At 42.8% G+C, this 20,525-nt stretch overlaps 3 protein-coding genes and 1 pseudogene across 4 annotated transcripts in view; 1 reads left to right on the top strand and 3 right to left on the bottom strand.

Moving 5' to 3' along the window:
• Nucleotides 1-5,025: 5,025 nt before the first annotated feature.
• Nucleotides 5,026-10,109, top strand: LOC110498446 (ELMO domain-containing protein 2). Of its 2 annotated transcripts, XM_090187701.1 has the most exons (10): nucleotides 5,046-5,247; nucleotides 6,242-6,376; nucleotides 6,465-6,612; nucleotides 6,860-6,888; nucleotides 7,512-7,609; nucleotides 7,707-7,836; nucleotides 7,999-8,132; nucleotides 8,273-8,341; nucleotides 8,649-8,782; nucleotides 9,059-10,109. In XM_090187701.1, exons 3-10 carry the CDS (start codon nucleotides 6,468-6,470, stop codon nucleotides 9,217-9,219), a joined length of 900 nt encoding a protein of 299 aa, XP_090043827.1. In that variant the 5' UTR covers nucleotides 5,046-5,247; nucleotides 6,242-6,376; nucleotides 6,465-6,467; the 3' UTR covers nucleotides 9,220-10,109. The 2 variants fall into 2 exon arrangements, with proteins under 2 accessions (XP_090043826.1, XP_090043827.1); XM_090187700.1 differs by lacking the exon at nucleotides 6,242-6,376 and having other exon boundaries at nucleotides 5,026-5,247.
• Nucleotides 10,110-10,195: 86 nt separating this feature from the next.
• LOC110498443 (dicarboxylate carrier UCP2) lies at nucleotides 10,196-14,762 on the bottom strand. The gene is made up of 7 exons (XM_021575060.3): nucleotides 14,560-14,762; nucleotides 13,393-13,529; nucleotides 13,052-13,259; nucleotides 12,709-12,906; nucleotides 12,232-12,333; nucleotides 11,390-11,570; nucleotides 10,196-10,966 (listed from the first exon to the last, which is right to left on the bottom strand). Exons 2-7 carry the CDS (start codon nucleotides 13,516-13,518, stop codon nucleotides 10,852-10,854), a joined length of 930 nt encoding a protein of 309 aa, XP_021430735.3. The 5' UTR covers nucleotides 13,519-13,529; nucleotides 14,560-14,762; the 3' UTR covers nucleotides 10,196-10,851.
• A 563-nt stretch (nucleotides 14,763-15,325) lies between these two features.
• Nucleotides 15,326-16,221, bottom strand: LOC149980176 (uncharacterized; annotated as a pseudogene).
• A 2,310-nt stretch (nucleotides 16,222-18,531) lies between these two features.
• The window catches only part of LOC110498427 (TBC1 domain family member 9), a 31,955-nt gene continuing 29,961 nt past the window's right edge, over nucleotides 18,532-20,525 (bottom strand). Inside the window, exon 22 of the mRNA XM_021575043.3 lies at nucleotides 18,532-20,491. Within this exon, the coding sequence (XP_021430718.2) occupies nucleotides 19,700-20,491 (792 nt within the window). The 3' untranslated portion in view covers nucleotides 18,532-19,699. The remainder of the gene's footprint in view (nucleotides 20,492-20,525) is intronic.

Here is a 20,525-nt window from a genome sequence, read left to right as displayed (position 1 = left end):
ATGTATTGAAATTGTCCGTATTTACTGACCTTCATGTCTTAAAGTAATAATGGACCTTTGTTTCTCTTTGCTTATTTGAGCTGTTCTTGCCATAATATGGACTTGGTGTTTTACCAAATAGGGCTATCTTCTGTAAACCACCACTACCTTGTCACAACACTACTGATTGGCCCAAACACATTAAGAAGGAAAGAAATTCCACAAATTAACTTCTAACAAGGCACACCTTAAATGCTTTCCTTATGGAGCTGGTTGAGAGAGTGCCAAGAGTGTGCAAAGCTGTCATCGAGGCAAAGGGTGGCTATTTGAAGAATCTCAAATATAAAATATATTTAGATTTTTGTAATACTTTCTTGGTTACTGCATGATTCCATATGTGTTATTTCATAGTTGTGATGTCTTCACTACTATTCTATAATGTATAAAATAGTAAAAAGAAAGAAAAACCCTGGAATGAGTAGGTGTGCCCAAACTTTTGACTGGTACTGTATATATATATATATGTCTATATATTTCCACAGTAGTAATACTGTGAAACGGACAAAACCCTTTGAGTGTAAAAGCTGTTAAAAAAGGTCAACTGAAATTTCAGCCTGTTTTCGTGGGATGGAGTTTTGGCCTTCTGTTGTGACATTACCAAGTGGTAAATTAGTTAATAGACCAATAAGAAAGAGAGTTCCAGACCTCTCTGCCAATAACAGCTAGTTTTAAGATTTCCCCTCCCCATGCAAACCACTCCCAGACTGTCCTACCAAAATTTTTCCTTGAGAAAATGCTCTTCACTAAGAAGCAATTTTTTATTTTTTTACATTTTAAATTTAAAACAATCACAGTAAGGTACTTAATTGTTTTCCAGAATTGTTTTGAAATTGAGATAAAAATGGCTTCATTGGACCTTTTAATTACAATTTAAACACACGACAACATATATGTCACATCAACAGCATCCTCCCGGACACCCTAGACCCACTCCAATTCACATACCGCAACAGATCCACAGATCCACATACCATAACAGATCCACAGATGATGCAATCTCAATCGTACTCCACACTGCCCTTTCCCACCTGGACAAAAGGAACACCTACAGTGGGGAGAACAAGTATTTGATACACTGCCGATTTTTCAGGTTTTCCTACTTACAAAGCATGTTTAGGTCTGTAATTTTTATCATAGGTACACTTCAACTGTGAGAGGCAGAGTCTAAAACAAAAATCCAGAAAATCACATTGTATTTTTTTAAAGTAATTAATTAGCATTTTATTGCATGACATAAGTATTTGATCATCTACCAACCCGTAAGAATTCCGGCTCTCACAGACCTGTTAGTTTTTCTTTAAGAATCCCTCCTGTTCTCCACTCATTACCTGTATTAACTGCACCTGTTTGAACTCGTTACCTGTATAAAAGACACCTGTCCACACACTCAATCAAACAGACTCCAACCTCTCCACAATGGCCAAGACGAGAGAGCTGTGTAAGGACATCAGGGATACAACTGTAGACCTGCACAAGGCTGGGATGGGCTACAGGACAATAGGCAAGCAGCTTGGTGAGAAGGCAACAACTGTTGGCACAATTATTAGAAAATGGAAGAAATTCAAGATGACGCTCAATCACCCTCGGTCTGGGGCTCCATGCAAGATCTCACCCCTTGGGGCATCAATGATCATGAGGAAGGTGAGGGATCTGTCCAGAACTACACGGCAGGACCTGGTAAATTACCTGAAGAGAGCTAGGACCACAGTCTCAAAGAAAACCATTAGTAACACACTACGCCCTCATGGATTAAAATCCTGCAGCACACGCAAGTTCCCCCTGCTCAAGCCAGGGCATGTCCAGGCCTGTCTGAAGCTTGCCAATGACCATCTAGATGATCCAGAGGAGGAATGAGAGAAGGTCATGTGGTCTGATGAGACAAAAATAGAGCTTTTTGCTCTAAACTCCACTCGCCGTGTTTGGAGGAAGAAGAAGGATGAGTACAACCCCAAGAACACCATCCCAACCATGAAGCATGGAGGTGGAAACATCATTCTTTGGGAATGCTTTTCTGCAAAGGGGACAGGACGACTCCACCGTGTTGAGGGGAGGATGGATGGGGCCATGTATCGCGAGATCTTGGCCAACAACCTCCTTCCCTCTGAAAGAGCATTGAAGATGGGTCGTGGCTGTGTTTTCCAGCATGACAACGACCCGAAACAAACAGCCAGGGCAACTAAGGAGTGGCTCCGTCAGAAGCATCTCAGGGTCCTGGAGTGGCCTAGCCAGTCTCCAGACCTGAACCCAATAGAAAATCTTTGGAGGGAGCTGAAAGTCCGTATTGCCCAGCGACAGCCCCGAAACCTGAAGGATCTGGAGATGGTCTGTATGGAGGAGTGGGCCAAAATCCCTGCTGCAGTGTGTGCAAACCTGGTCAAGAACTACAGGAAACATATGATATCTGTAATTGCAAACAAAGGTTTCTGTACCAAATATTAAGTTCTGCTTTTCTGATGTATCCAATACTTATGTCATGCAATAAAATGTGAATTAATTACTTAAAAATCATACAATGTGATTTTCTGGATTTTTGTTTTAGATTCTGCCTCTCACAGTTGAAGTGTACCTATGATAAAAATTACAGACCTCAACATGCTTTGTAAATAGGAAATCCTGCAAAATCAGCAGTGTATCAAATACTTGTTCTCCACACTGTATGTGAGAAGGCTGTTCATTCACTACAGCTCAGCGTTCAACACCATAGTGCCCATGAAGCTCATCACTAAGCTAAGGACTCTGGGACTAAGCACCTCCCTCTGTAACTGGATCCTGGACTTCCTGACGGGCCGCCCCCAGGTGGTAAGAGTAGGCAATAACACGTCTGCCACGCTGATCCTTAACACGGGGGCCCCTCAGGGGTGTGTACTTAGTCCCCCCCTGTACTCCCTGTTCACAAACGACTGTGTGGCCAAACACGACTCCAACACCATCATTAAGTTTGCTAACGACACAACAGTGGTAGGCCTGATCCCCGACAACGATGAGACGGCCTATAGGGAGGAGGTCAGAGAACTGGCAGTGTGGTGCCAGGACAACAACCTCTCAGTCAATGTGAGCAAGACAAAGGAGCTGATCGTGGACTACAGGAAAAGGCGGGCCGAACAGGCCCCTTAACATCGACGGAGCTGTAGTGAAGCGTGTCGAGAGTTTTAATTAAGTCCCTTGGTGTCCACATCACCAATCAATCAATCAATCAATCAATCAAATGTATTTATTTATAAAGCCCTTCTTACATCAGATGATGTCACAAAGTGTTGTACAGACGAACTATCATGGTCCAAACATACCAAGACAGTCGTGAAGAGGGCAGGACAAAACCTTTTCCCCCTCAGGAGACTGAAAAGATTTGGCATGGGTCCCCAGTTTGTCAAAAGGTTCTACGGCTGCACCATCAAGAGCATCCTGGTTGCATCACCGCCTGGTATGGTAACTGCTCAGCATCTGACCCTAAGGTGCTACAGAGGGTAGTGCGTACGGCCCAGTACATCACTGGGGCCAAGCTTTCTGCCATCCAGGACCTATATAATAGGCGGTGTCAGAGGAAAGCCCATAAAATTGTCAGAAACTCCAGTCACCCAAGTTATACACTGTTTTCTCTGCTACCGCACGGCAAGTGGTACCGGAGCGTCAAGTCTAGGACCAAAAGGCTCCTCAACAGCTTCTACCTCCAAGCCATAAGACTGCTGAACAATTAATAAATTTGCCACCGGACTATCTACATTGACCCCCCACCCCTTTTGTGCACTGCTACTACTCATTGTTTGTTATCTATGCATAGTCACATCACCCCACCTACATGTACAGATTATCTCAACTAACCTGTACCACCGCACACTGACTCGGTACCAGTGCCCCCTGTATATAGCCTCGTTATTGTTATTCTTATTGTGTTACTTTTTATTATTATTTTTAATTTTAGTCTATTTGGTAAATATTTTCTTAACTCTTCTTGAACTGAATTGTTGGTTAAGGGCTTGTACGTAAGTAAGCATTTCATAGGAAGGTCTACACTTGATGTATTCGGCACAAGTGACAAATAAAGTTTTATTTGATTGATGTGGTCAAATGTGCTATCGGAATCTATTGACATATATAGATACCATATAGATATAGATAAATCTATGAAAATATATAATATATAGATACATTATTGATCAAAATATATAGATACATAGTTGAAGATACCTAGATTGATAAAGCTATTTCATAGATAAAGTCTCCATACATGCAATGTTTTTTTTTTTTGCCAAAACATTAGTGTTTAAAAATGGGAGATTGACATGTCTGATTCCATACTTCAATCAAATATGAACACACTACTAATTCAAGGAATTTGTCGAGCTGTTAAACTTAATCCCTATGACCAGTGACCATGGTTTCTTTAGAGAAGTATTTTCACCATACATCCTATGCAACATCCGCACCTTGGTGTGGGAAGTATAGGAAATGCAGCTATTATAATAGGTTAGTGCCCTCAAATTCAACTCTGGACCTCGAAGCCTGTTCCACTGTTTTTTTTCATTGTTCCCGTCTAATCGGGGACTGATTTAGACCTGGGACACCAGATGAGTGGAATTAATTAGCAGGTAAAAAAGTTTACTCTAAATGTTGTTGAGTCACGTTTTGTTCTTAAATAGAAGTTGTAGTTCAGTCGTGTCTCTCTTAAATATAAAAATAAGCGGATAGAAGAAGTTGGAAGGAGCCCCACAAACTTCAGTTCACTTTAGAGCAGAATTTATCATTTATAGCAGCTTGTGCCAAACCCTTAGCAGACTATTCAGATTGGAGTGGCAACACGTGGAAACCATACAATTAAAAGGAACTACAACGTCCGTTTAAGAACCCAACAACTTGTATGTCACGTTGAAGAGCGTTTGGAGTACAAGGTTTCTGTTCTGTTGCAAAACGTTTTGAAACAGAATCTGTGTATTGAATACACCCCAGGATTCCGTCAACTCACCATGCCCCAACCCAACAGGTGGCGCCAAAGGTAAAGTGGTACACTTGTGCGTCGAGATTCTATTAATCAAAGAAGAGGTTAGCCAAAAGACTTGTCAACATCACTACCTCAGTGGACACATCTTTTTTAGTTTAATCTGAGGAATTTGTCATTGCTGAAGTAAATAACGCTCACCACTAGGTCTATTTGTTGCTATCTTCACTCAAATCAAGGCGTAATTGCTGACATAATCCACCTGATTACTAGAGGTAAATATTGACAACCTGTTGTGAATGTGTGGCTAAGCTAGCTAACGTTAGGTAGCTAGCTAACGCTTAAAAGCCAGGTATAGCTAACTGTGTTTATTCACATGTTGACTTTCTTTCTGGGGTTAATTATCTAGGTCTCTAACTGCAAGTATTTCACAGTCATTGATTTGCTAGCAAGCTATCAGTTGAAGACTGTTCCAGAACAGTCAGTTTGTTATAGCTAGGCTAGTTAGTGTTGTACCGGTCAATGAAATTACTGTACATTTTTAGTACCCCAACAACTTAGAAACCTCAAGCTACTGTGCTGAAGCTTTACGGTGGAGGCACAGTGGCTGAAATTAGACTATCTACTGCGAGCTGACTAGCTAGCTGTTAGTTAGGAGCTAACGTTAGCTGCTAAACAAAAGACAAGCTGCCAGTTGGCTAACAAAAGCAGTTATTTTGCCAAGCAAAAGACATTTGTGTAAAGACACCTGCTAAAGTAGGAGTTCAAATTACAATAGAGCCTTTCTGTTCATGTTGCAACGTGTTCTCTCATTTCACTGGCAAGCCTGGTTCAGCAGTGACACAGCCTGCACCTGGTTTCTAGGCTGTACGACTCACTAATTGGCTAAATGAATCACGCTTGGTCTCCTAGCTAAATAAATGACTGTCCTGGGACAGCGTTCAACAGATGGCTTGCTAGCAAATCAATGATTGTGAAATAATTGCAGTTAGATTTAGATCATTTGGGAGGGGGACACCGTGGAAAGTTACTACTACGGTAATTTTCCAGTGATTGACTTGACATGACCACCTAGGCCTATCTGATGACATGCCATTTTAAGATTAGTTACGTATCAACCGTTCCCATTGAATATGGGGTTTTGTACAGATTAGCCAATGATTGTTTTTGGGGAGGTCCTGCAGTACTTTAGACTGATAGCTTGAAGGTATCAATAGCTAGCTCCTACTACAGAGACATTACCATTGCTGGATTTTTTTTCTTCTCCAGCCATTAATTCCATTGCACGGCATACAACTAAAGGATAATTCGATTGGCTTGTCTGGAGTACACGGGGAATCTTTCTGGGTGCTCATTTGTCAATGTCTCGAAGAAGAGGCACGGCTCCCCATTGCTGTCCTACCAGTATGTGTCTTGGATGACTCGTATGATTATGGTGTTATTCACTTGCCTTGTTGTATTTGGAACTCTTGCTGACATGTTTATGTTGTAGACCATGTTCGGCAGCATCTGGGGATACTTCTACACGTCCTTCCTTAGATACTGGCTGAAGTGGTTCATCAGACAGGTGACAGGGAAATGCGAGCTGCAAAGGATTTGTGCCGGCTACAAGCCTGGGGCGCCCAGGACAACGAAAGCAGGTGAGGTTACATTCTAGAGCTAAATAGTGTTCATTAGGGTAACAGAGCATGTTTTTAAAGCGTTTTGTTACGGAAAAACAACAATTGGCATCTCTAATTGGGCAAGTCCAGATAGTCCTCTGCGTTTTTCCTCCATTCGACGCCCAATGAACACTACCCAACCCTTACGAAAAACAAGTTGTCAGTTGTGCTATTCATTATCATTTTGAACTGTTTTTAACCTGTCATTTGATTTTTCTTCATTCAGAATACTCACTCAAGAACTCCAAATCTAAGGTAAATGTTGGTAATCATTCCTTTCACTTGATTTTTACTGAAGCAGGAATGCATGGTTGACTAGTTATCATACAGACAACCACAATCAACTGTTACATTTAACCCACTTAACAAATCCATTGATCAGTGCCGCGATGGTTGTTATTCTTGTTATGCTAAGCACATTCTTATCAACAGTTTGTGGGCATTTCCATGGTAACACATTTAGTTGAACAGTGCAGATGCAAAGTTTGGTAATAAAATGAGGGTTTGTGCTGTTGGTGTTGTCATTCACTTACCAAACCTTTGCATCTGCACTGTTGGAAGTCATCGTGCATAGTTGTATGGTTTGCTTAACTTTGCAAATATTAGTTTTTGTTTGGCATACATTTTAAAATGAACAATTCTGAGTCTCAGCATCACTCTGTTACTATGGCATTTCCCCCATACAAAGTTAAGGCAGTAGGTAATACATAGTTGGTGGTTCCATCATCTGACCTCAGTGATCATCGTGCTTGTTATGAGTACTAACACAAACTCTGAGCTATTACCATGGATGAGATAACTAATCACACCATCTCTCTCCTCTGTCCCTCCATCCTTTTCCCCTCCCTCTCTCTTCCTCTCTCCTTCCCTCTCTCCAGCTATTAAGAGCTGCTGTGGAAGTGGAGGAGGATGGTTTGGAGAAGCATCTGGATCTTGTCATGAGGGAAAAGAATGTCAAAACGCAGAGGGATCCCACGTCAGTCTTGTTACCCTTTTACAGTTTTATTAATATTTTATATAGATGATTTTATATGGTATGTATTGATGACTAATATGTGTCTCTTTGGTCCTAGGTTTAAGGTGAATCTGAAGCTGTGTCTCTTACAAATAACGGGATACAGGAACTTATTCACGTCCGTGGAAGAGTTGAGGAAGGAGAATTTTGACTCGGATAAAGTCCAACACGAGGAAATGCTTTTGAAGGTACTGTGGCCGTTCATTTGTTTTATGTCAATGACTAGCATGGAGCAGTGGAATGTTTCTGAATGAGATGATTCAACATGACTGTTTCAACCTTTTTAATATCATCTCTATTTAAAGGTAAGTGTAAAGTATTAACAGGAATGGACTTGTCTGACTCTACAGTTGTGGGACCTGTTGATGCCCGAGGTCAAACTGGAGTCCAGAGTTACCAAACAGTGGGGCGACATTGGTTTCCAAGGCGATGACCCCAAGACTGACTTCCGAGGAATGGGCATGTTGGGCCTAACCAACCTTGTGTGAGTTATGTTGTCTGAATGACTGTCCAGTCCTTAACAATCTAACCTTGCTCATCAGTATTCTGAAAAGTTGTATATTTTTTTCTCAAGTTTAAGCTAGATTTCTTAACTTTTTAAATTTGGTATCTTGTTTATTACAGGTTCTTTAGTGAGAACTACACTGAAGAGGCTCGGCAAGTGCTGTCCCACGCAAACCATCCCAAACTGGGGTAAGGATTACGTAATTACCTAATTTTAGGAGTTGAATGGCCTGTTGAACTCTGCTCTTTATATGTCAGCTATGGTTCTGTTGCACATTTCAGTATATTCACACGTCTGTCAATAGTTGTTTGTTTTAGCTTGCCCAATGTACTGGGTGGGTAGAGTTTCCACATTTGAGACTTTTCCATTAGTCCTAAAGTGAAACCTCTGCCCACCTGGGACCCAAACAAGCTAAAACAAGCACACCCAAAGTAAGCCTACTTTTGACAACATTTATAGCCTTTTAATGATTATCATATGTGTGTCATGTTTCAGGTACTCCTATGCCATAGTGGGTATCAACCTGACGGAGATGGCGTACAGTTTACTGAAGAGTGGTGCTCTCAAACCCCACTTCTACAACACGGTGTCTGGGAGACCCCAACTGCAGCACCTCCATCAGCTGTTCTGTAAGTGTATGCTAATCGCGCTCAACTCTGTTTGTCAGTAGCATAGGGGATAACTCCCTGCTTCAGGTTACCTAAACCCCTAAGTCTGTCTTGGCCTCCCTGCTTCAGGTTACCTAAACCCCTAACTCTGTCTTGGCCTCCCTGCTTCAGGTTACCTAAACCCCTAAGTCTGTCTTGGCCTCCCTACTTCAGGTTACCTAAACCCCTAAGTCTGTCTTGGCCTCCCTGCTTCAGGTTACCTAAACCCCTAAGTCTGTCTTGGCCTCCCTGCTTCAGGTTACCTGGTGTACAAGTTTGATAAGTTCTGGGTGGAGGAGGAGCCCGAAAGCATCATGGAGTTCAACCACTACAGGGAAAAGTTCCACGACAACATCAAGATTCAACTGCTGGACCCCGCCGTCGCCCTCACCATGACGGATAGTCCAAGAAGTAACTGACCGACCAACTGACTGAACGGGTCTCGCTTGGACCTAATTGGGACCACCAGAACCTCGATACACTACAGCGTACTTCCAAATCTATAAGGGACATTTTGAGCTAGCTTTCCCTTCGATCTTAGTTTAGACCCAATCTACACACTTTTTTTTTTTATTTGTATAAATTAGTGACTTTAGTAGTTTTTAGAAATAAATAAGACCAAGTGACTGGAATTCAACCCTCTGCCACAAATAATGACCATTCCAATGCTTCAAATATTACAAAAGGGGAAATAAAATAGTAGGGCACTAGTTCTATGTAGTTGATTGGCTGTGTACTTTTCAGTGGACATGGAAAGGAATTACATAATAGTTTTAGAGGAAATGGAGATTGGTGAATAATATTAACTAGCTGGTAACTAGGTTTGAATTTAACAAAGTCAACAAGTGCCGTCTCGCATGTATTCATAATAACTTTGCCTACTCATTCTCGTATTTGTCCTTCTTGCTCAGGAATCAAATATGTGTCCAGAGAGGGAATTTATATCGTAGTAGACTTACAACTAAGGAATAATTTGTTTACCTAATGCTCAGTGGTTGTACTACTTACTCAGACACTGAGAGCTCTGTGCATGTTTTAATGCGTTTGAATTGATACCGTCGTTGTTGTCAATACATTTCAATAGGTGGCGCTGAGATTACTGGTTATTACGCCGCTGCCTATTCCACACATTCGTACAATATTGTCTTTGCTGAAAGCTGACTTTGTATGGTATTTTGTCTGTTATTTATAGGCCGTGGGCCCTGATTTTTTTTTTTTTTTAAGATGATTTGACATTTTGTAGACCCAGTATGGATCTTTGTAACGACTGACACATGTCCAGTGTTAATAAATTAAACTTCTGATGTGATGTTTTCGGATGAGTGTGTGATGACTGTCAGCTGTCAGGCCGAGATTAAATGGAGCGTGTAATGAACAATACAATGAACACAGACAAACAAAATAAGCATATTTATAAAGTTCAATATATTGCAAATTACCAACATCTAAATACTAATTATTAAACTATAACATATTACATTTGTTGGGGGGGAATTAAGGGAAGGGAAAGTGGGATAAATAGTCAGCTGCACATCTGAATGCATTCAACCCAACCCCTCTAAATCAGAGGGGGCTGCCTTAACCGGCGACCGGGAGTTGTTGGGGATTCAATTTAAGCACACAATACAAGGGAAGCCTTTTTCTACCCGGTCCTGGTAGCCCTGCAGTCGAGTACTGTATCCTAACCCTAGTACACCTGATTATTTCACATTTGGCAGGTGTGCTAAATACACTGTAGAGAATAGCTAGAGGTCCACAAGGACTGGTTTGAGACCGTAGGAGAAGTATAGGTCAAAATAAATAAAAATAGAGAATAAAACTTGTCCAAGGTAGATGCACTTCAAATGCACTTTCACAACTCCTTTTTTAACAAAGGATTCCTCATTATTCATACAACATGCTGACGAACACATAGGAATCTTAACGTTATGGATCGTGGTCCATAGTATTGCTGTAGTCTACACTACATTGTGGGTCCAACTCAATATGGCTAGGGTTTGTGCACTTGTCAATCCATCATTGCAAAGGGCTCTTTGCACGTAGGAATGAAGTTAACTTTTGTCCTCCATCTTCTGCTTTCCTACCATCATGATTCTCTTGAGCTGCTCAAACGACACAAACATCACAACGTTCCATGAGCCCAGCCTTAGAAATGAGGGCACAAATCTACAGGGAACAAGAGAGGGCATTAGTTGGTCTGGGAGAGACTTTCAACTAAAGATTTTCAACTAAAGATCCCTGCGAATGCTCCAAAGTTTTGCTTAGTAGAGTTCAGAGGTGACTGCTGGGAGGAGCTATAGGAGGATGGGCTCATTGTAACGGCTAGAATGTTATAAATGGAACGTAGTCAAACGTGGTTTCAATATGTTTGATTACATTCCAGCCATTACAATGAGCCAGTCCTCCTATATCTCCTCCCACCAGCCTCCTCTGGTAGAGTTACTGTGTCAAGGTAACCACCCAAAACAGGAAAATCAATGATATATCATTAAGTTCTAAAATGTACAACTACATCCAACTGTCTTGTTCTATCAACAGACAAGGACACCGGTCTGTTTGTACAGTGTGTGTGACTGTCTGTGAGCTCACCCTTTGTAGAAGGCTGTGGGTCCCTCTTTGGTGGCCATGGTCCAGGCACAGTTGATGGCACTCTTATACTGGCCCGGCGGAGAGTTCATGTATCGTGTCTTCACCACGTCCACCGGAGAGGCAATGCAGGTGGTAACGAAGCCGGCGCCGAACGCAGAAGCAAAATGGCACGGGAGGTTATCTGTGGGAAAACGGTCATCACAAGCCCTTTTGAAACACTGTCACAAAGATATTAATGGGCACCTATTTTCAGTATGATTAACGATTTTAGATTTTGTGGATACCATGTTTGTAAAAGTCAACTAGCCAGCTAACTAATTCGACCAAAAATCCCAATTCGTTTTACTAGCCTGTATTTCAAACTCAATTTGCTAGCTAGCTAGCTAGCAATGAGCAGCGCTGGCTTGTTTCCATAGAAATAGAATGAGAACATATTGTTATGGTGAATCCATTATGACACGTGTAACTAATCATAGTTTATAGATTGAATCTTAGATGAACTAGTTGATTAACACAGATGTATAACAGAAATGCTGACACTAAAGGTAATATTCAAGTAGTGCCATGCAGATACATTGTACTGTATAAGGCCTCTGTCTCGAGGCCTACAGGAAATCATTATCTCTGTTATATACCGCTTTGTTGTGAAAGGTGCAATAAAAATCCTTTAGATAAATGTTAGCTCCGTGTTATTCCATAGCTGGACAGAATATTATGTACCAATATGTATACTGTTATCAGGCTTTCAAGACACATGAAGGACAAAATAGCAAGAGGGCATGTGGACTTCTGCCCAGTCAGCTGTCTCGCTGTGACTGTATGCACCAATAGCACCCACTCACCTGATAACAGGTTGTGCCTAAGAATGGCCTCCTTGATGAGGTCATAGGTCACAAGCTCTGTGCAGTTGACCAGAGCGTTCCTAGTAATGTTGGGTAGACAGCCTGTGGAGTGAACAAGAAGCAGGTCGGTTGGTTAATAACCCCAATAGTTATACCAGAATTAAACCACTAGTCTATCATTAGTAAAAGGCTCAAGAAAACTCAACAACAACCTGCAAAGCCAAATTTTATTTTCAGGTGCACTCAAGTTCTGTCCTATGGGATCATCAACTTTGCAGCATCTGCTCCAATCAATATCTGTACATCCCTGACATTGAATGACAGTGACATAGACAACAATCTTTGGTATTTTCTATGCAAACAGTTCCACTACGGACAAACACAATCAATGGGGCTCAAGGTTAGCAGCAACACAACCAATGGAGATTGGTGTTACTTGCAAATCAACCGATTGGGCCCAGGGTTGTACTGACTAACCTTTCCAGAGCCCGCGGATGCCCTCGTGGTTGAAAATGTGTTTGTAGGCCTGCATGGTGCCCGTGTAGCGACGAGCCACCCCGGTCAGGTTGACCTGGGCCTGGAAGCGGACCTTCACCACGTCCGTGGGCTGGGCGAAAGACACAGCCATGGCCCCTGTGGTACAGCCGGCCAAGATACGGATACCAATATTTGCAGCTGGGATAGGACAGGGGCAGACGGGGTACGAGGGTTTGTTAAGTACTGAAAGGATGATGATTGAGGTACTATATGATGCTTCTTCTCTTGGTACAAAATATGCAACATCACAGATTAATATCTCCGATGAATTATCCTAATTTACTGTCTGCTCCGCCAGAGTAGAAGTTTTTGACGTTGTCATAGAAGCCAATCCTGATGGAGGCAAAGCACATCTGTCTCTGTAAGCCCGCCACCAGACCGTTATACAGCGACCTGGGCCCCTCCGTCCGGATCATGGTACTGATTGTCCCAAACACCCCCCTGTAGCGGATGCCCTTGGTAGCTTCCGACGCCACCTTCTCTCCCTGAATCTGGGGTACACAAGTGTCAGTGTTAACGGAGGTCCCCACAAGAATCAGTGTTACAGGAGGTGCTAGTAAAATTCAGAGTTACAGGAGGTCAGACTCAAGTCTTCAGGGCTGGAGGTGGACAGTGAACCATTACCTGGAGTCTGACTTTGGCTGTATCCAGGGGAAAGGTGACCAGGTCAGCGATGCAGGCCGCTGAGCCAGCACTCAGCAGCTTCACCCCCAGGGTAGGAGGTGTATCGGAGGGCTTCATTCCCACCATGGTCCCTGGTACTGCAGACAGTGAAGGAGGAAGAGGGAAGGATGTCAACACTGCCGCATCTATTCTCTCTTACCATCCTTGGAATTTAGGAAAATGCTGTGCATACTTAGGAAATCGTTGAGTAAATATGCCAGTCAATTTGTTGATTCAGTTTCTAAAGTACAATAGCCTGTGCAGTGTGTAGCCTATTGTTGAGGCAGGAGGGATTTTGTGATATTTGAAAACACATTACATCATAATAACAACTGAACAGCATTGATTATAATAATCTATACAATCAACCAGATCAAATAAACATCAGTTATATATAGGGGTGGGTTGCACCAACATGGATTAACTCAAACTGGGTTTAATCAAGGTTTAAACTGGGTTAAATCAAGGTTTTAGTATTAATCTTGTTGTACCACATTTTTAACCTAGTTTTAAATTAATCTTAGTTCAATTTAAATCTTCTTCTAAACTAAGTTTAATTTTGTTCTTAGTTTAAATCTTCTTGCTCCATTGTTTTAAAATGAAATTAAAATGTAGATAAGGGATTATTCTGAACTGCTCCTGCAGGAGGTTTAAATTGATAAAATGTCAGTGTATGTGCTTCATTTTCAGTGTGATTAACGCTCTTGTGGATACCATGATTGCAAAGGTCAACTAGCCAGCTAACTAATTTGACCAAAATGTATAGTTTTAATAGCCTGTATTTCAAACTTAATTTGCTAGCTAACTAGCAATGACCAGTGCTAATTTGTTTCCATAGAAATAGAATGAGAACACGTTGCTATGGTGAATCCATTATGACACATGTAACTAATCATAGTTTAAAGATTGAATCTTAGATGAACTAATCCAGGTTGAAAATTAAATGGTGCAACACATCTCAAAAAGAAACCAAGATTTACAAAACCTATATTAGGTTTAATCAACAACAACAAAAAATTAAACCATGTTGGTCAAATCAAATCAAATTGTTTTGGTCACATACACATGGTTAGCAGATGTTATTCCGAGTGTAGCGAAATCTAACAGGTCATATCTGAGAGTACTTACATTGTTATTAATCCTGTGGTTTAAAATCCGTTTGACTAGCTATTGGTTTAATGCAGGACGTGAGAGCCCAAACTATAGTCCCAGGGAGCCAGCCCTAACCCTGAAACAAGGAGTTGTGCATCCTCATATTTATTTGATTTTTTACTGACTTGCCACAGAGAGAGGCGTTACTGTGTGCAGGAGCATGGGCCAAACCAAAGTCCACTCACTGTCAAGAAAGTCAATGTCCAAATCAACCCTACAGCAGCGCACAGCTTCTAACATTTGTGAAAAACAACACATTTACCAGTACAGTACGTTGTAACTACAATACAACATTTAATGGGAATATTTCATTAATCCCAGTGCAATGTGGCAACATTCACCACTCATTGTGTAATGGTACCTTTTGTCATAAACTCAGCAAAAAAATAAATGTCCTCTCACTGTCAACTGTTTTTATTTTCAGCAAACTTAACATGTGTAAATATTTGTATGAACATAACAAGATTCAACAACTGAGACATAAACTGAACAAGTTCCACAGACATGTGACTAACAGAAATGGAATAATGTGTCCCTGAACAAAGAGGGGTTCAAAATCAAAAGTAACAGTCAGTACCTGGTGTGTCCACCAGCTTCATTAATTACTGCAATGCATCTCCTCCTCATGGACTGCACCAGAATTGCCCGTTCTTGCTGTGAGATGTTACCCCACTCTTCCACCAAGGCACCTGCAAGTTCCCGGACATTTCTGCGCGGAATGGCCCTAGCCCTCACCCTCCGATCCAACAGGTCCCAGACGTGCTCAATAGGATTGAGATCTGGGCTCTTCGCTGGCCATGGCAGAACCCTGACATTCCTGTCTTGCAGGAAATCACGCACACAATGAGCAGAATGGCTGGTGGCATTGTCATGCTGGAGGGTCATGTCAGGATGAGCCTGCAGGAAGGGATGTTTTCCCTGTAACGCACAGTGTTGAGATTGCCTGCAATGACAACAAGCTCAGTCCGATAATGCTGTGACATACCGCCCCAGACCATGACAGACCCTCCACTTCCAAATCACTCCCGCCCCAGAGTATAGGCCTTGGTGTAACTCTCATTCCTTCTACTATAAACTCGAATCAGACCATCACCCCTGGTGAGACAAAACCGCAACTTGTCAGTGAAGACCTATGGGTTTGTGCCCATAGGCGACGTTGTTGCCGGTGATGTCTGGTGAGGACCTGCCTTACAACAGGCCTACAAGCCCTCAGTCCAGCCTCTCTCAGTCTATTGCAGACAGTCTGAGCACTGATAGAGGGATTGTGCATTCCTGGTGTAACTCGGGCAGTTGTTGTTGTTGTCATCCTGTACCTGTCCCGCAGGTGTGATGATCGGATGTACCGGTCCTGTGCAGTTGTTGTTACACGTGGACAGCCACTGCGAGGACGATCAGCTATCCGTCCTGTCTCCCTGTAGCGCTGTCTTAGGCCTCTCACAGTACAGACATTGCAATTTATTGCCCTGGCCACATCTGCAGTCCTCACGCAGCATGCCTAAGGCACGTTCACGCAGATGAGCAGGGACCCTGGGCATCTTTCTTTTGGTGTTTTTCAGAGTCAGTAGAAAGGCCTCTTTAGTGTCTTACGTTTTCATAACTGTGACCTTAAATACCATCTGTAAGCTGTTAATGTCTTAACGACCGTTCCACAGGTGCATGTTCATTAATTGTTTATGGTTCATTGAACAAGCATGGGGAAACTGTGTTTAAACCCTTTACAATGAAGATCTGTGAAGATATTTGGATTTTTACGAATTATCTATGAAAGACAGGGTTCTGAAAAAGGGCTGTTTCTTTTTTTGCTGAGTTTACATAGCTATCTACCACAGAGTATTTGGAACCACTGGGGCTCTTTTACTCTGTTCACCCCACAGTTACCAGCTCTCAGCCAATAGGAGTTAGGGTGTGGATGACAGGGGCTTAAGGTGGGAGAGTTTAATTGGCTAACAGCCAGAGTCATGATAGTCTGTCAAAAGGTAACTGGTGTTCCTGATGAAATTGGGACAGACCAGGTGAGATAGTTGGCTTTATTGCGATTGATTGCCTATTGATAAAGAGGTTTAAACATACCAGGCTGTAGTGTTCAGTCTGGTTTAACCATGTTAGCAGCTAACTTAATTCTCTACAATATGTCACTATGAAAAATTGTGTTTTTAGGGGGACAAAATGTTTGAGCACGTTGGAATAGACTGATGTCCCAGAACCGTTCAAATCGTAATGCTGGCACATGTGGAGTGAAGAGTTTGCCTCTCGGTCAATATACAGAGGTGACAGAAGTGGGAGGGTTGTGACGTGAACTAGGGACTAAAGGTCAAATGGGGCTGATAAGAGTATTGCCTTACAGCAGGGTATTTTCCCTCTCTCCCTCTTCAGCTCAGCTACCTAGAAACGCCACCTTATGTAAAAGACTTAGAAAAACTGACCCTGGGCCTCCCGAGTGGCGCAGCGGTCTAAGGCACTGCATCGCAGTGCTAGAGGCGTCACTACAGACCCGGGTTTGATCCCGGGCTGTATCACAACTGGCCATGATCAGGAGTCCCATAGGGCGGCGCACAATTGGGCCAGCGTCATCCGGGTTGGGGGGAGGGTTTGGCCGGGTAGGGAGGGGTCATCGCACTCTAGCGACTCCTTGTGGAGTCAGTTGAACAGTGTTTCCTCAGGTACATTGGTGCGGCTAGCTTCCGGGTGTTAAGAAGCGCGGTTAGGTTGACCACCCAGGTTCATGGTAAACACACAGGAATGAGAACTTGATAAACAGAACATTATTGGTTAACATATTACCCCTGTGGACAAAGAGAAAAACCCGGTGATTGGAGTATAAACAGAAAATAATCCAGAAAGCAAGAGGGAATTGGGGACATTGTTTGCTACCATAAATAAGACTATGCACCTAACCGTATAGGCTCTGGGATGAATGGTAAAAAAAAAACACTATAATTCAGCATCATACATGATTAATTAGACGATTATGATTTTATAAATCAAAAATTCTTTATCCTAACACAGAACATTAATTAAAATCCAGTGTTCTACATCAGTTTCCCAAAGTCGGTCCTGAATCAGCTGTGTAGTGCAAGGGCAAACACGTGTACCCAGGGGGGCCCCGGGACCGAGTTTGGGAAACCCTGTTCTACATTCTAATGACCTTTGAATCCATAATTTAGGGACATGATGCGTTTGCTCAGGTCCTGGGATGAACAATATTACGTAACTGCAGTCAGAGGAGGACAGAGAATTACGTATTAGCAGACCAGTTACAACTAGACGTCAGTTAAACACTTCAACCCAATCCATTACTACGTTAATGGATTAATCATTGCTAGATAATGTGTCCATATGCATTACAATGGCAAGCTCTTATTGGTCAACCTGAACCACACCCCCAAGCATCTGCAGAGCAGCACAGCAATGAGAAGAAAGCGAGAGAACAACCTTTGTGACAAAGTCTCTATTTCAGCATGACTCCCATGCTGACACTGCACACCATTGTCGAAGCTAGAGAACTGCAAAGATGTCAGCCATTAACCCTTCGCTTCCTTTTACTGAAAGGTAGAAAATAAAAAGGTATTTGCAGTGGTGGCATCAGAGATATTCTACTCCCTTATTTTTCTTGTTTCAAATGGAAGTCAATGAGCTGAGTAGACCAGACCCAACTGCTATCACATTGGTGTCTATGGGAGAGCCAGCCCCTTAAGTAGACAGGAACTGACCATTCTTTCAATGATAAACAGCCTGATGAAAGCATCCTCATTTATCCTTATCTTTGGTGGCATTACGGGATTTTGGGTTTGATTCTGGAACACTCTTCTCCAGCAGAGGGTGCTCGGTCTCCATCTCTGTATAGATCCGTCTTCCCCTCTCAATGTCGAAACAGAGCTTATCAATATTTATCCCAGGCTACAGTATGAGCAACCCTAACTGATAAATCCCATAAAGAGACATGAGACATTTTAATAAGTAAGACCGTTCATTCTACACTTTTTAATTAGTTGAAGTGGTACACTTAAAAATCATGACCTTTGTACATGACAAAATCATTCACATTGGAACAAAAAAATAAATAAAACAGTAAAAATATACAGAGCAAAAAGTTCAAAACATTGTTACAAAAAAATAAGCTTTTGGAGTGTGCTGACGACGAGTGCAGGAGTGGCACAGAAAAAAGGCAGAAAACATGCTTATGGAATGAAAAGATGTTGTAAATGAATTTTTTTCCTGATAAAACAAAGTGCGTGTGCTCTACAGTTCAGTATGCAGGCTAAGCTACCACACGAATGAAATCTAAACAGTGTTTTCCATAGTGAATTTACTGAAGTACATCTAGTCAGATAAAGCTTTCACCGCCATTCATATTTAATTCCAGTGCAAGTGTGGTTTATCCTGAAAAGGTGGCAACTAATCTTCCCACCTCTAGAAGTACAGTCACTTCTTCATTGTAGCTAACGGATGCTACCCGTCTTACCCATTATTTCTAGTGTAAATTAGCGGCTAATAGATTATCAGCGAGTTGACTAACAGGTTGCTGTTAGTCAATTAGCCTAGCGGCTAATGAGTTAGCGGCTAACAAAACTCTACAACGACTGAGCAGTGTTCCTCTGGGACTGTGACAGGCCACTCCTGGACTGGGCTGGTGGTCTGTAAGACTTAAACATCATGATACGTAGTAGTCTAACTGGTTTAGCGATTATTAGTAGTAACATGTATACACGACTTCATATAAAGTACAGCAAGCTCAGCTAATACATGTACAGTACATACACCACAGCTCTGCCTGAATTCCTTTTGAGGTCAAAGGTCAATAAAGCCATTTTTGTCCTTCCTGGTCCCTCTGCTGAACAGAATCTAACCCTAAAGATAAAATAGGTTGTTGACATCTGGTAAAATACATTGCTAAGTGCAGGTATTTAAAAAAAAAAATTATACTCTTACAGTATTGCACACAAATGTTAGAGTTTTCAGTTCTAGCAGACTGTCATTCTTGTCACCCAACAAAGAGGAGAAGACTGGGTTTTTCATGTTGTACATTTACATTACATGTTTCCCTGTTTCCGAAGCAGTCAACCTACAGAGCAAGAGTCGGTCTCTGTAAATTCTCTCTTTTTCATTGAGGCATTAGTCACCCAGACAGGGAGATCTCATAGTCGCTGGCGGACAGTAGGGAGCACCTCACTTTCCTCACATTCTTGGCATTGGTGATACGTGCGGCCACCTCCACTGGCTTCTCGAAGTAAAGCACCAGGGCCTGCTCAGTGAGCACCGATGCCAGGAACTGCTCAAAGGTGATGGCCCAGTCTTTATCTATGCTGGTGCTGTGAGGCAGCCCCCCATCTCTGCCATGGGGCCCACCTTCACCGTGAGGCCCGTTCCCTCCCCCATGGGGCCCGTTCTCGCTGCGCACCAGGACCGTGTCGTCATTAATGTCCTCGCATTGAAGCTTGTCGTCGAGCTCATGGGAGCCGCCGCTGAGCACCGAGTAGGACGACATGGACGTGTCGTCTTTGGTCTCGTCATCTGAGATGAGCATGGAGGATGATGTCCCTGTGTCCTTCGGGGACGAGTCCTCCAGCTGAATGTCCTCCATGGCAGACAGCTGCTCGCCCCTGCCATCCCTTTTCGCAGGGCCACACGGCCTGGCCTGGCTCTCCTCCTTCCCCTCTCCCTGGCCCCTCTGCTGGAAGACACCCTCAGGCTTGGTCCCTCCATCTCGGGCTGGCCCACTGGTTTTGGCCTCCTCTGGATCATCCTGGTCCTGCTCCTCCTGGTCCTTGGAATGGCAGAAGAGCTTGCCCACCTCGCCCATCTCCAGCAGCAGGCTGGTGACGGTGGCCGTGGCGTGGTACAGCTCCTGCTCCTGGGCGTCCTCGCTGAACATGTTGTACAGTGTCTTGCACAGCTCTATGAACTGGCTCTGAAGGAGAGAGAGAGAGAGAGGAAGACATACA

This window comes from Oncorhynchus mykiss, chromosome 10 (genome assembly GCF_057628025.1).
Source record: "Oncorhynchus mykiss isolate SJ-2025 chromosome 10, ASM5762802v1, whole genome shotgun sequence".
NCBI classification, from domain to species: Eukaryota; Metazoa; Chordata; class Actinopteri; order Salmoniformes; family Salmonidae; genus Oncorhynchus; species Oncorhynchus mykiss.
Note: the sequence above shows the minus strand (reverse complement) of the source record. Positions and strands in the feature narration are given on the sequence as shown.

Excerpts from the sequence above, each read along its gene's own strand:
- LOC110498446 (XM_090187700.1), top strand. The coding sequence starts at position 6,468 with ATGTTCGGCAGCATCTGGGGATACTTCTACACGTCCTTCCTTAGATAC. Across the intron at positions 6,889-7,511 it reads TCAAGAACTCCAAATCTAAG|CTATTAAGAGCTGCTGTGGA; the intron begins GTAAATGTTGGT and ends CCCTCTCTCCAG. Across the intron at positions 8,783-9,058 it reads GCACCTCCATCAGCTGTTCT|GTTACCTGGTGTACAAGTTT; the intron begins GTAAGTGTATGC and ends TCCCTGCTTCAG.
- LOC110498443 (XM_021575060.3), bottom strand. The coding sequence starts at position 13,518 with ATGGTGGGAATGAAGCCCTCCGATACACCTCCTACCCTGGGGGTGAAG. Across the intron at positions 12,907-13,051 it reads CTACTCTGGCGGAGCAGACA|CTGCAAATATTGGTATCCGT; the intron begins GTAAATTAGGAT and ends GTCCTATCCCAG. Across the intron at positions 10,967-11,389 it reads CCCACAGCCTTCTACAAAGG|ATTTGTGCCCTCATTTCTAA; the intron begins GTGAGCTCACAG and ends TGTTCCCTGTAG.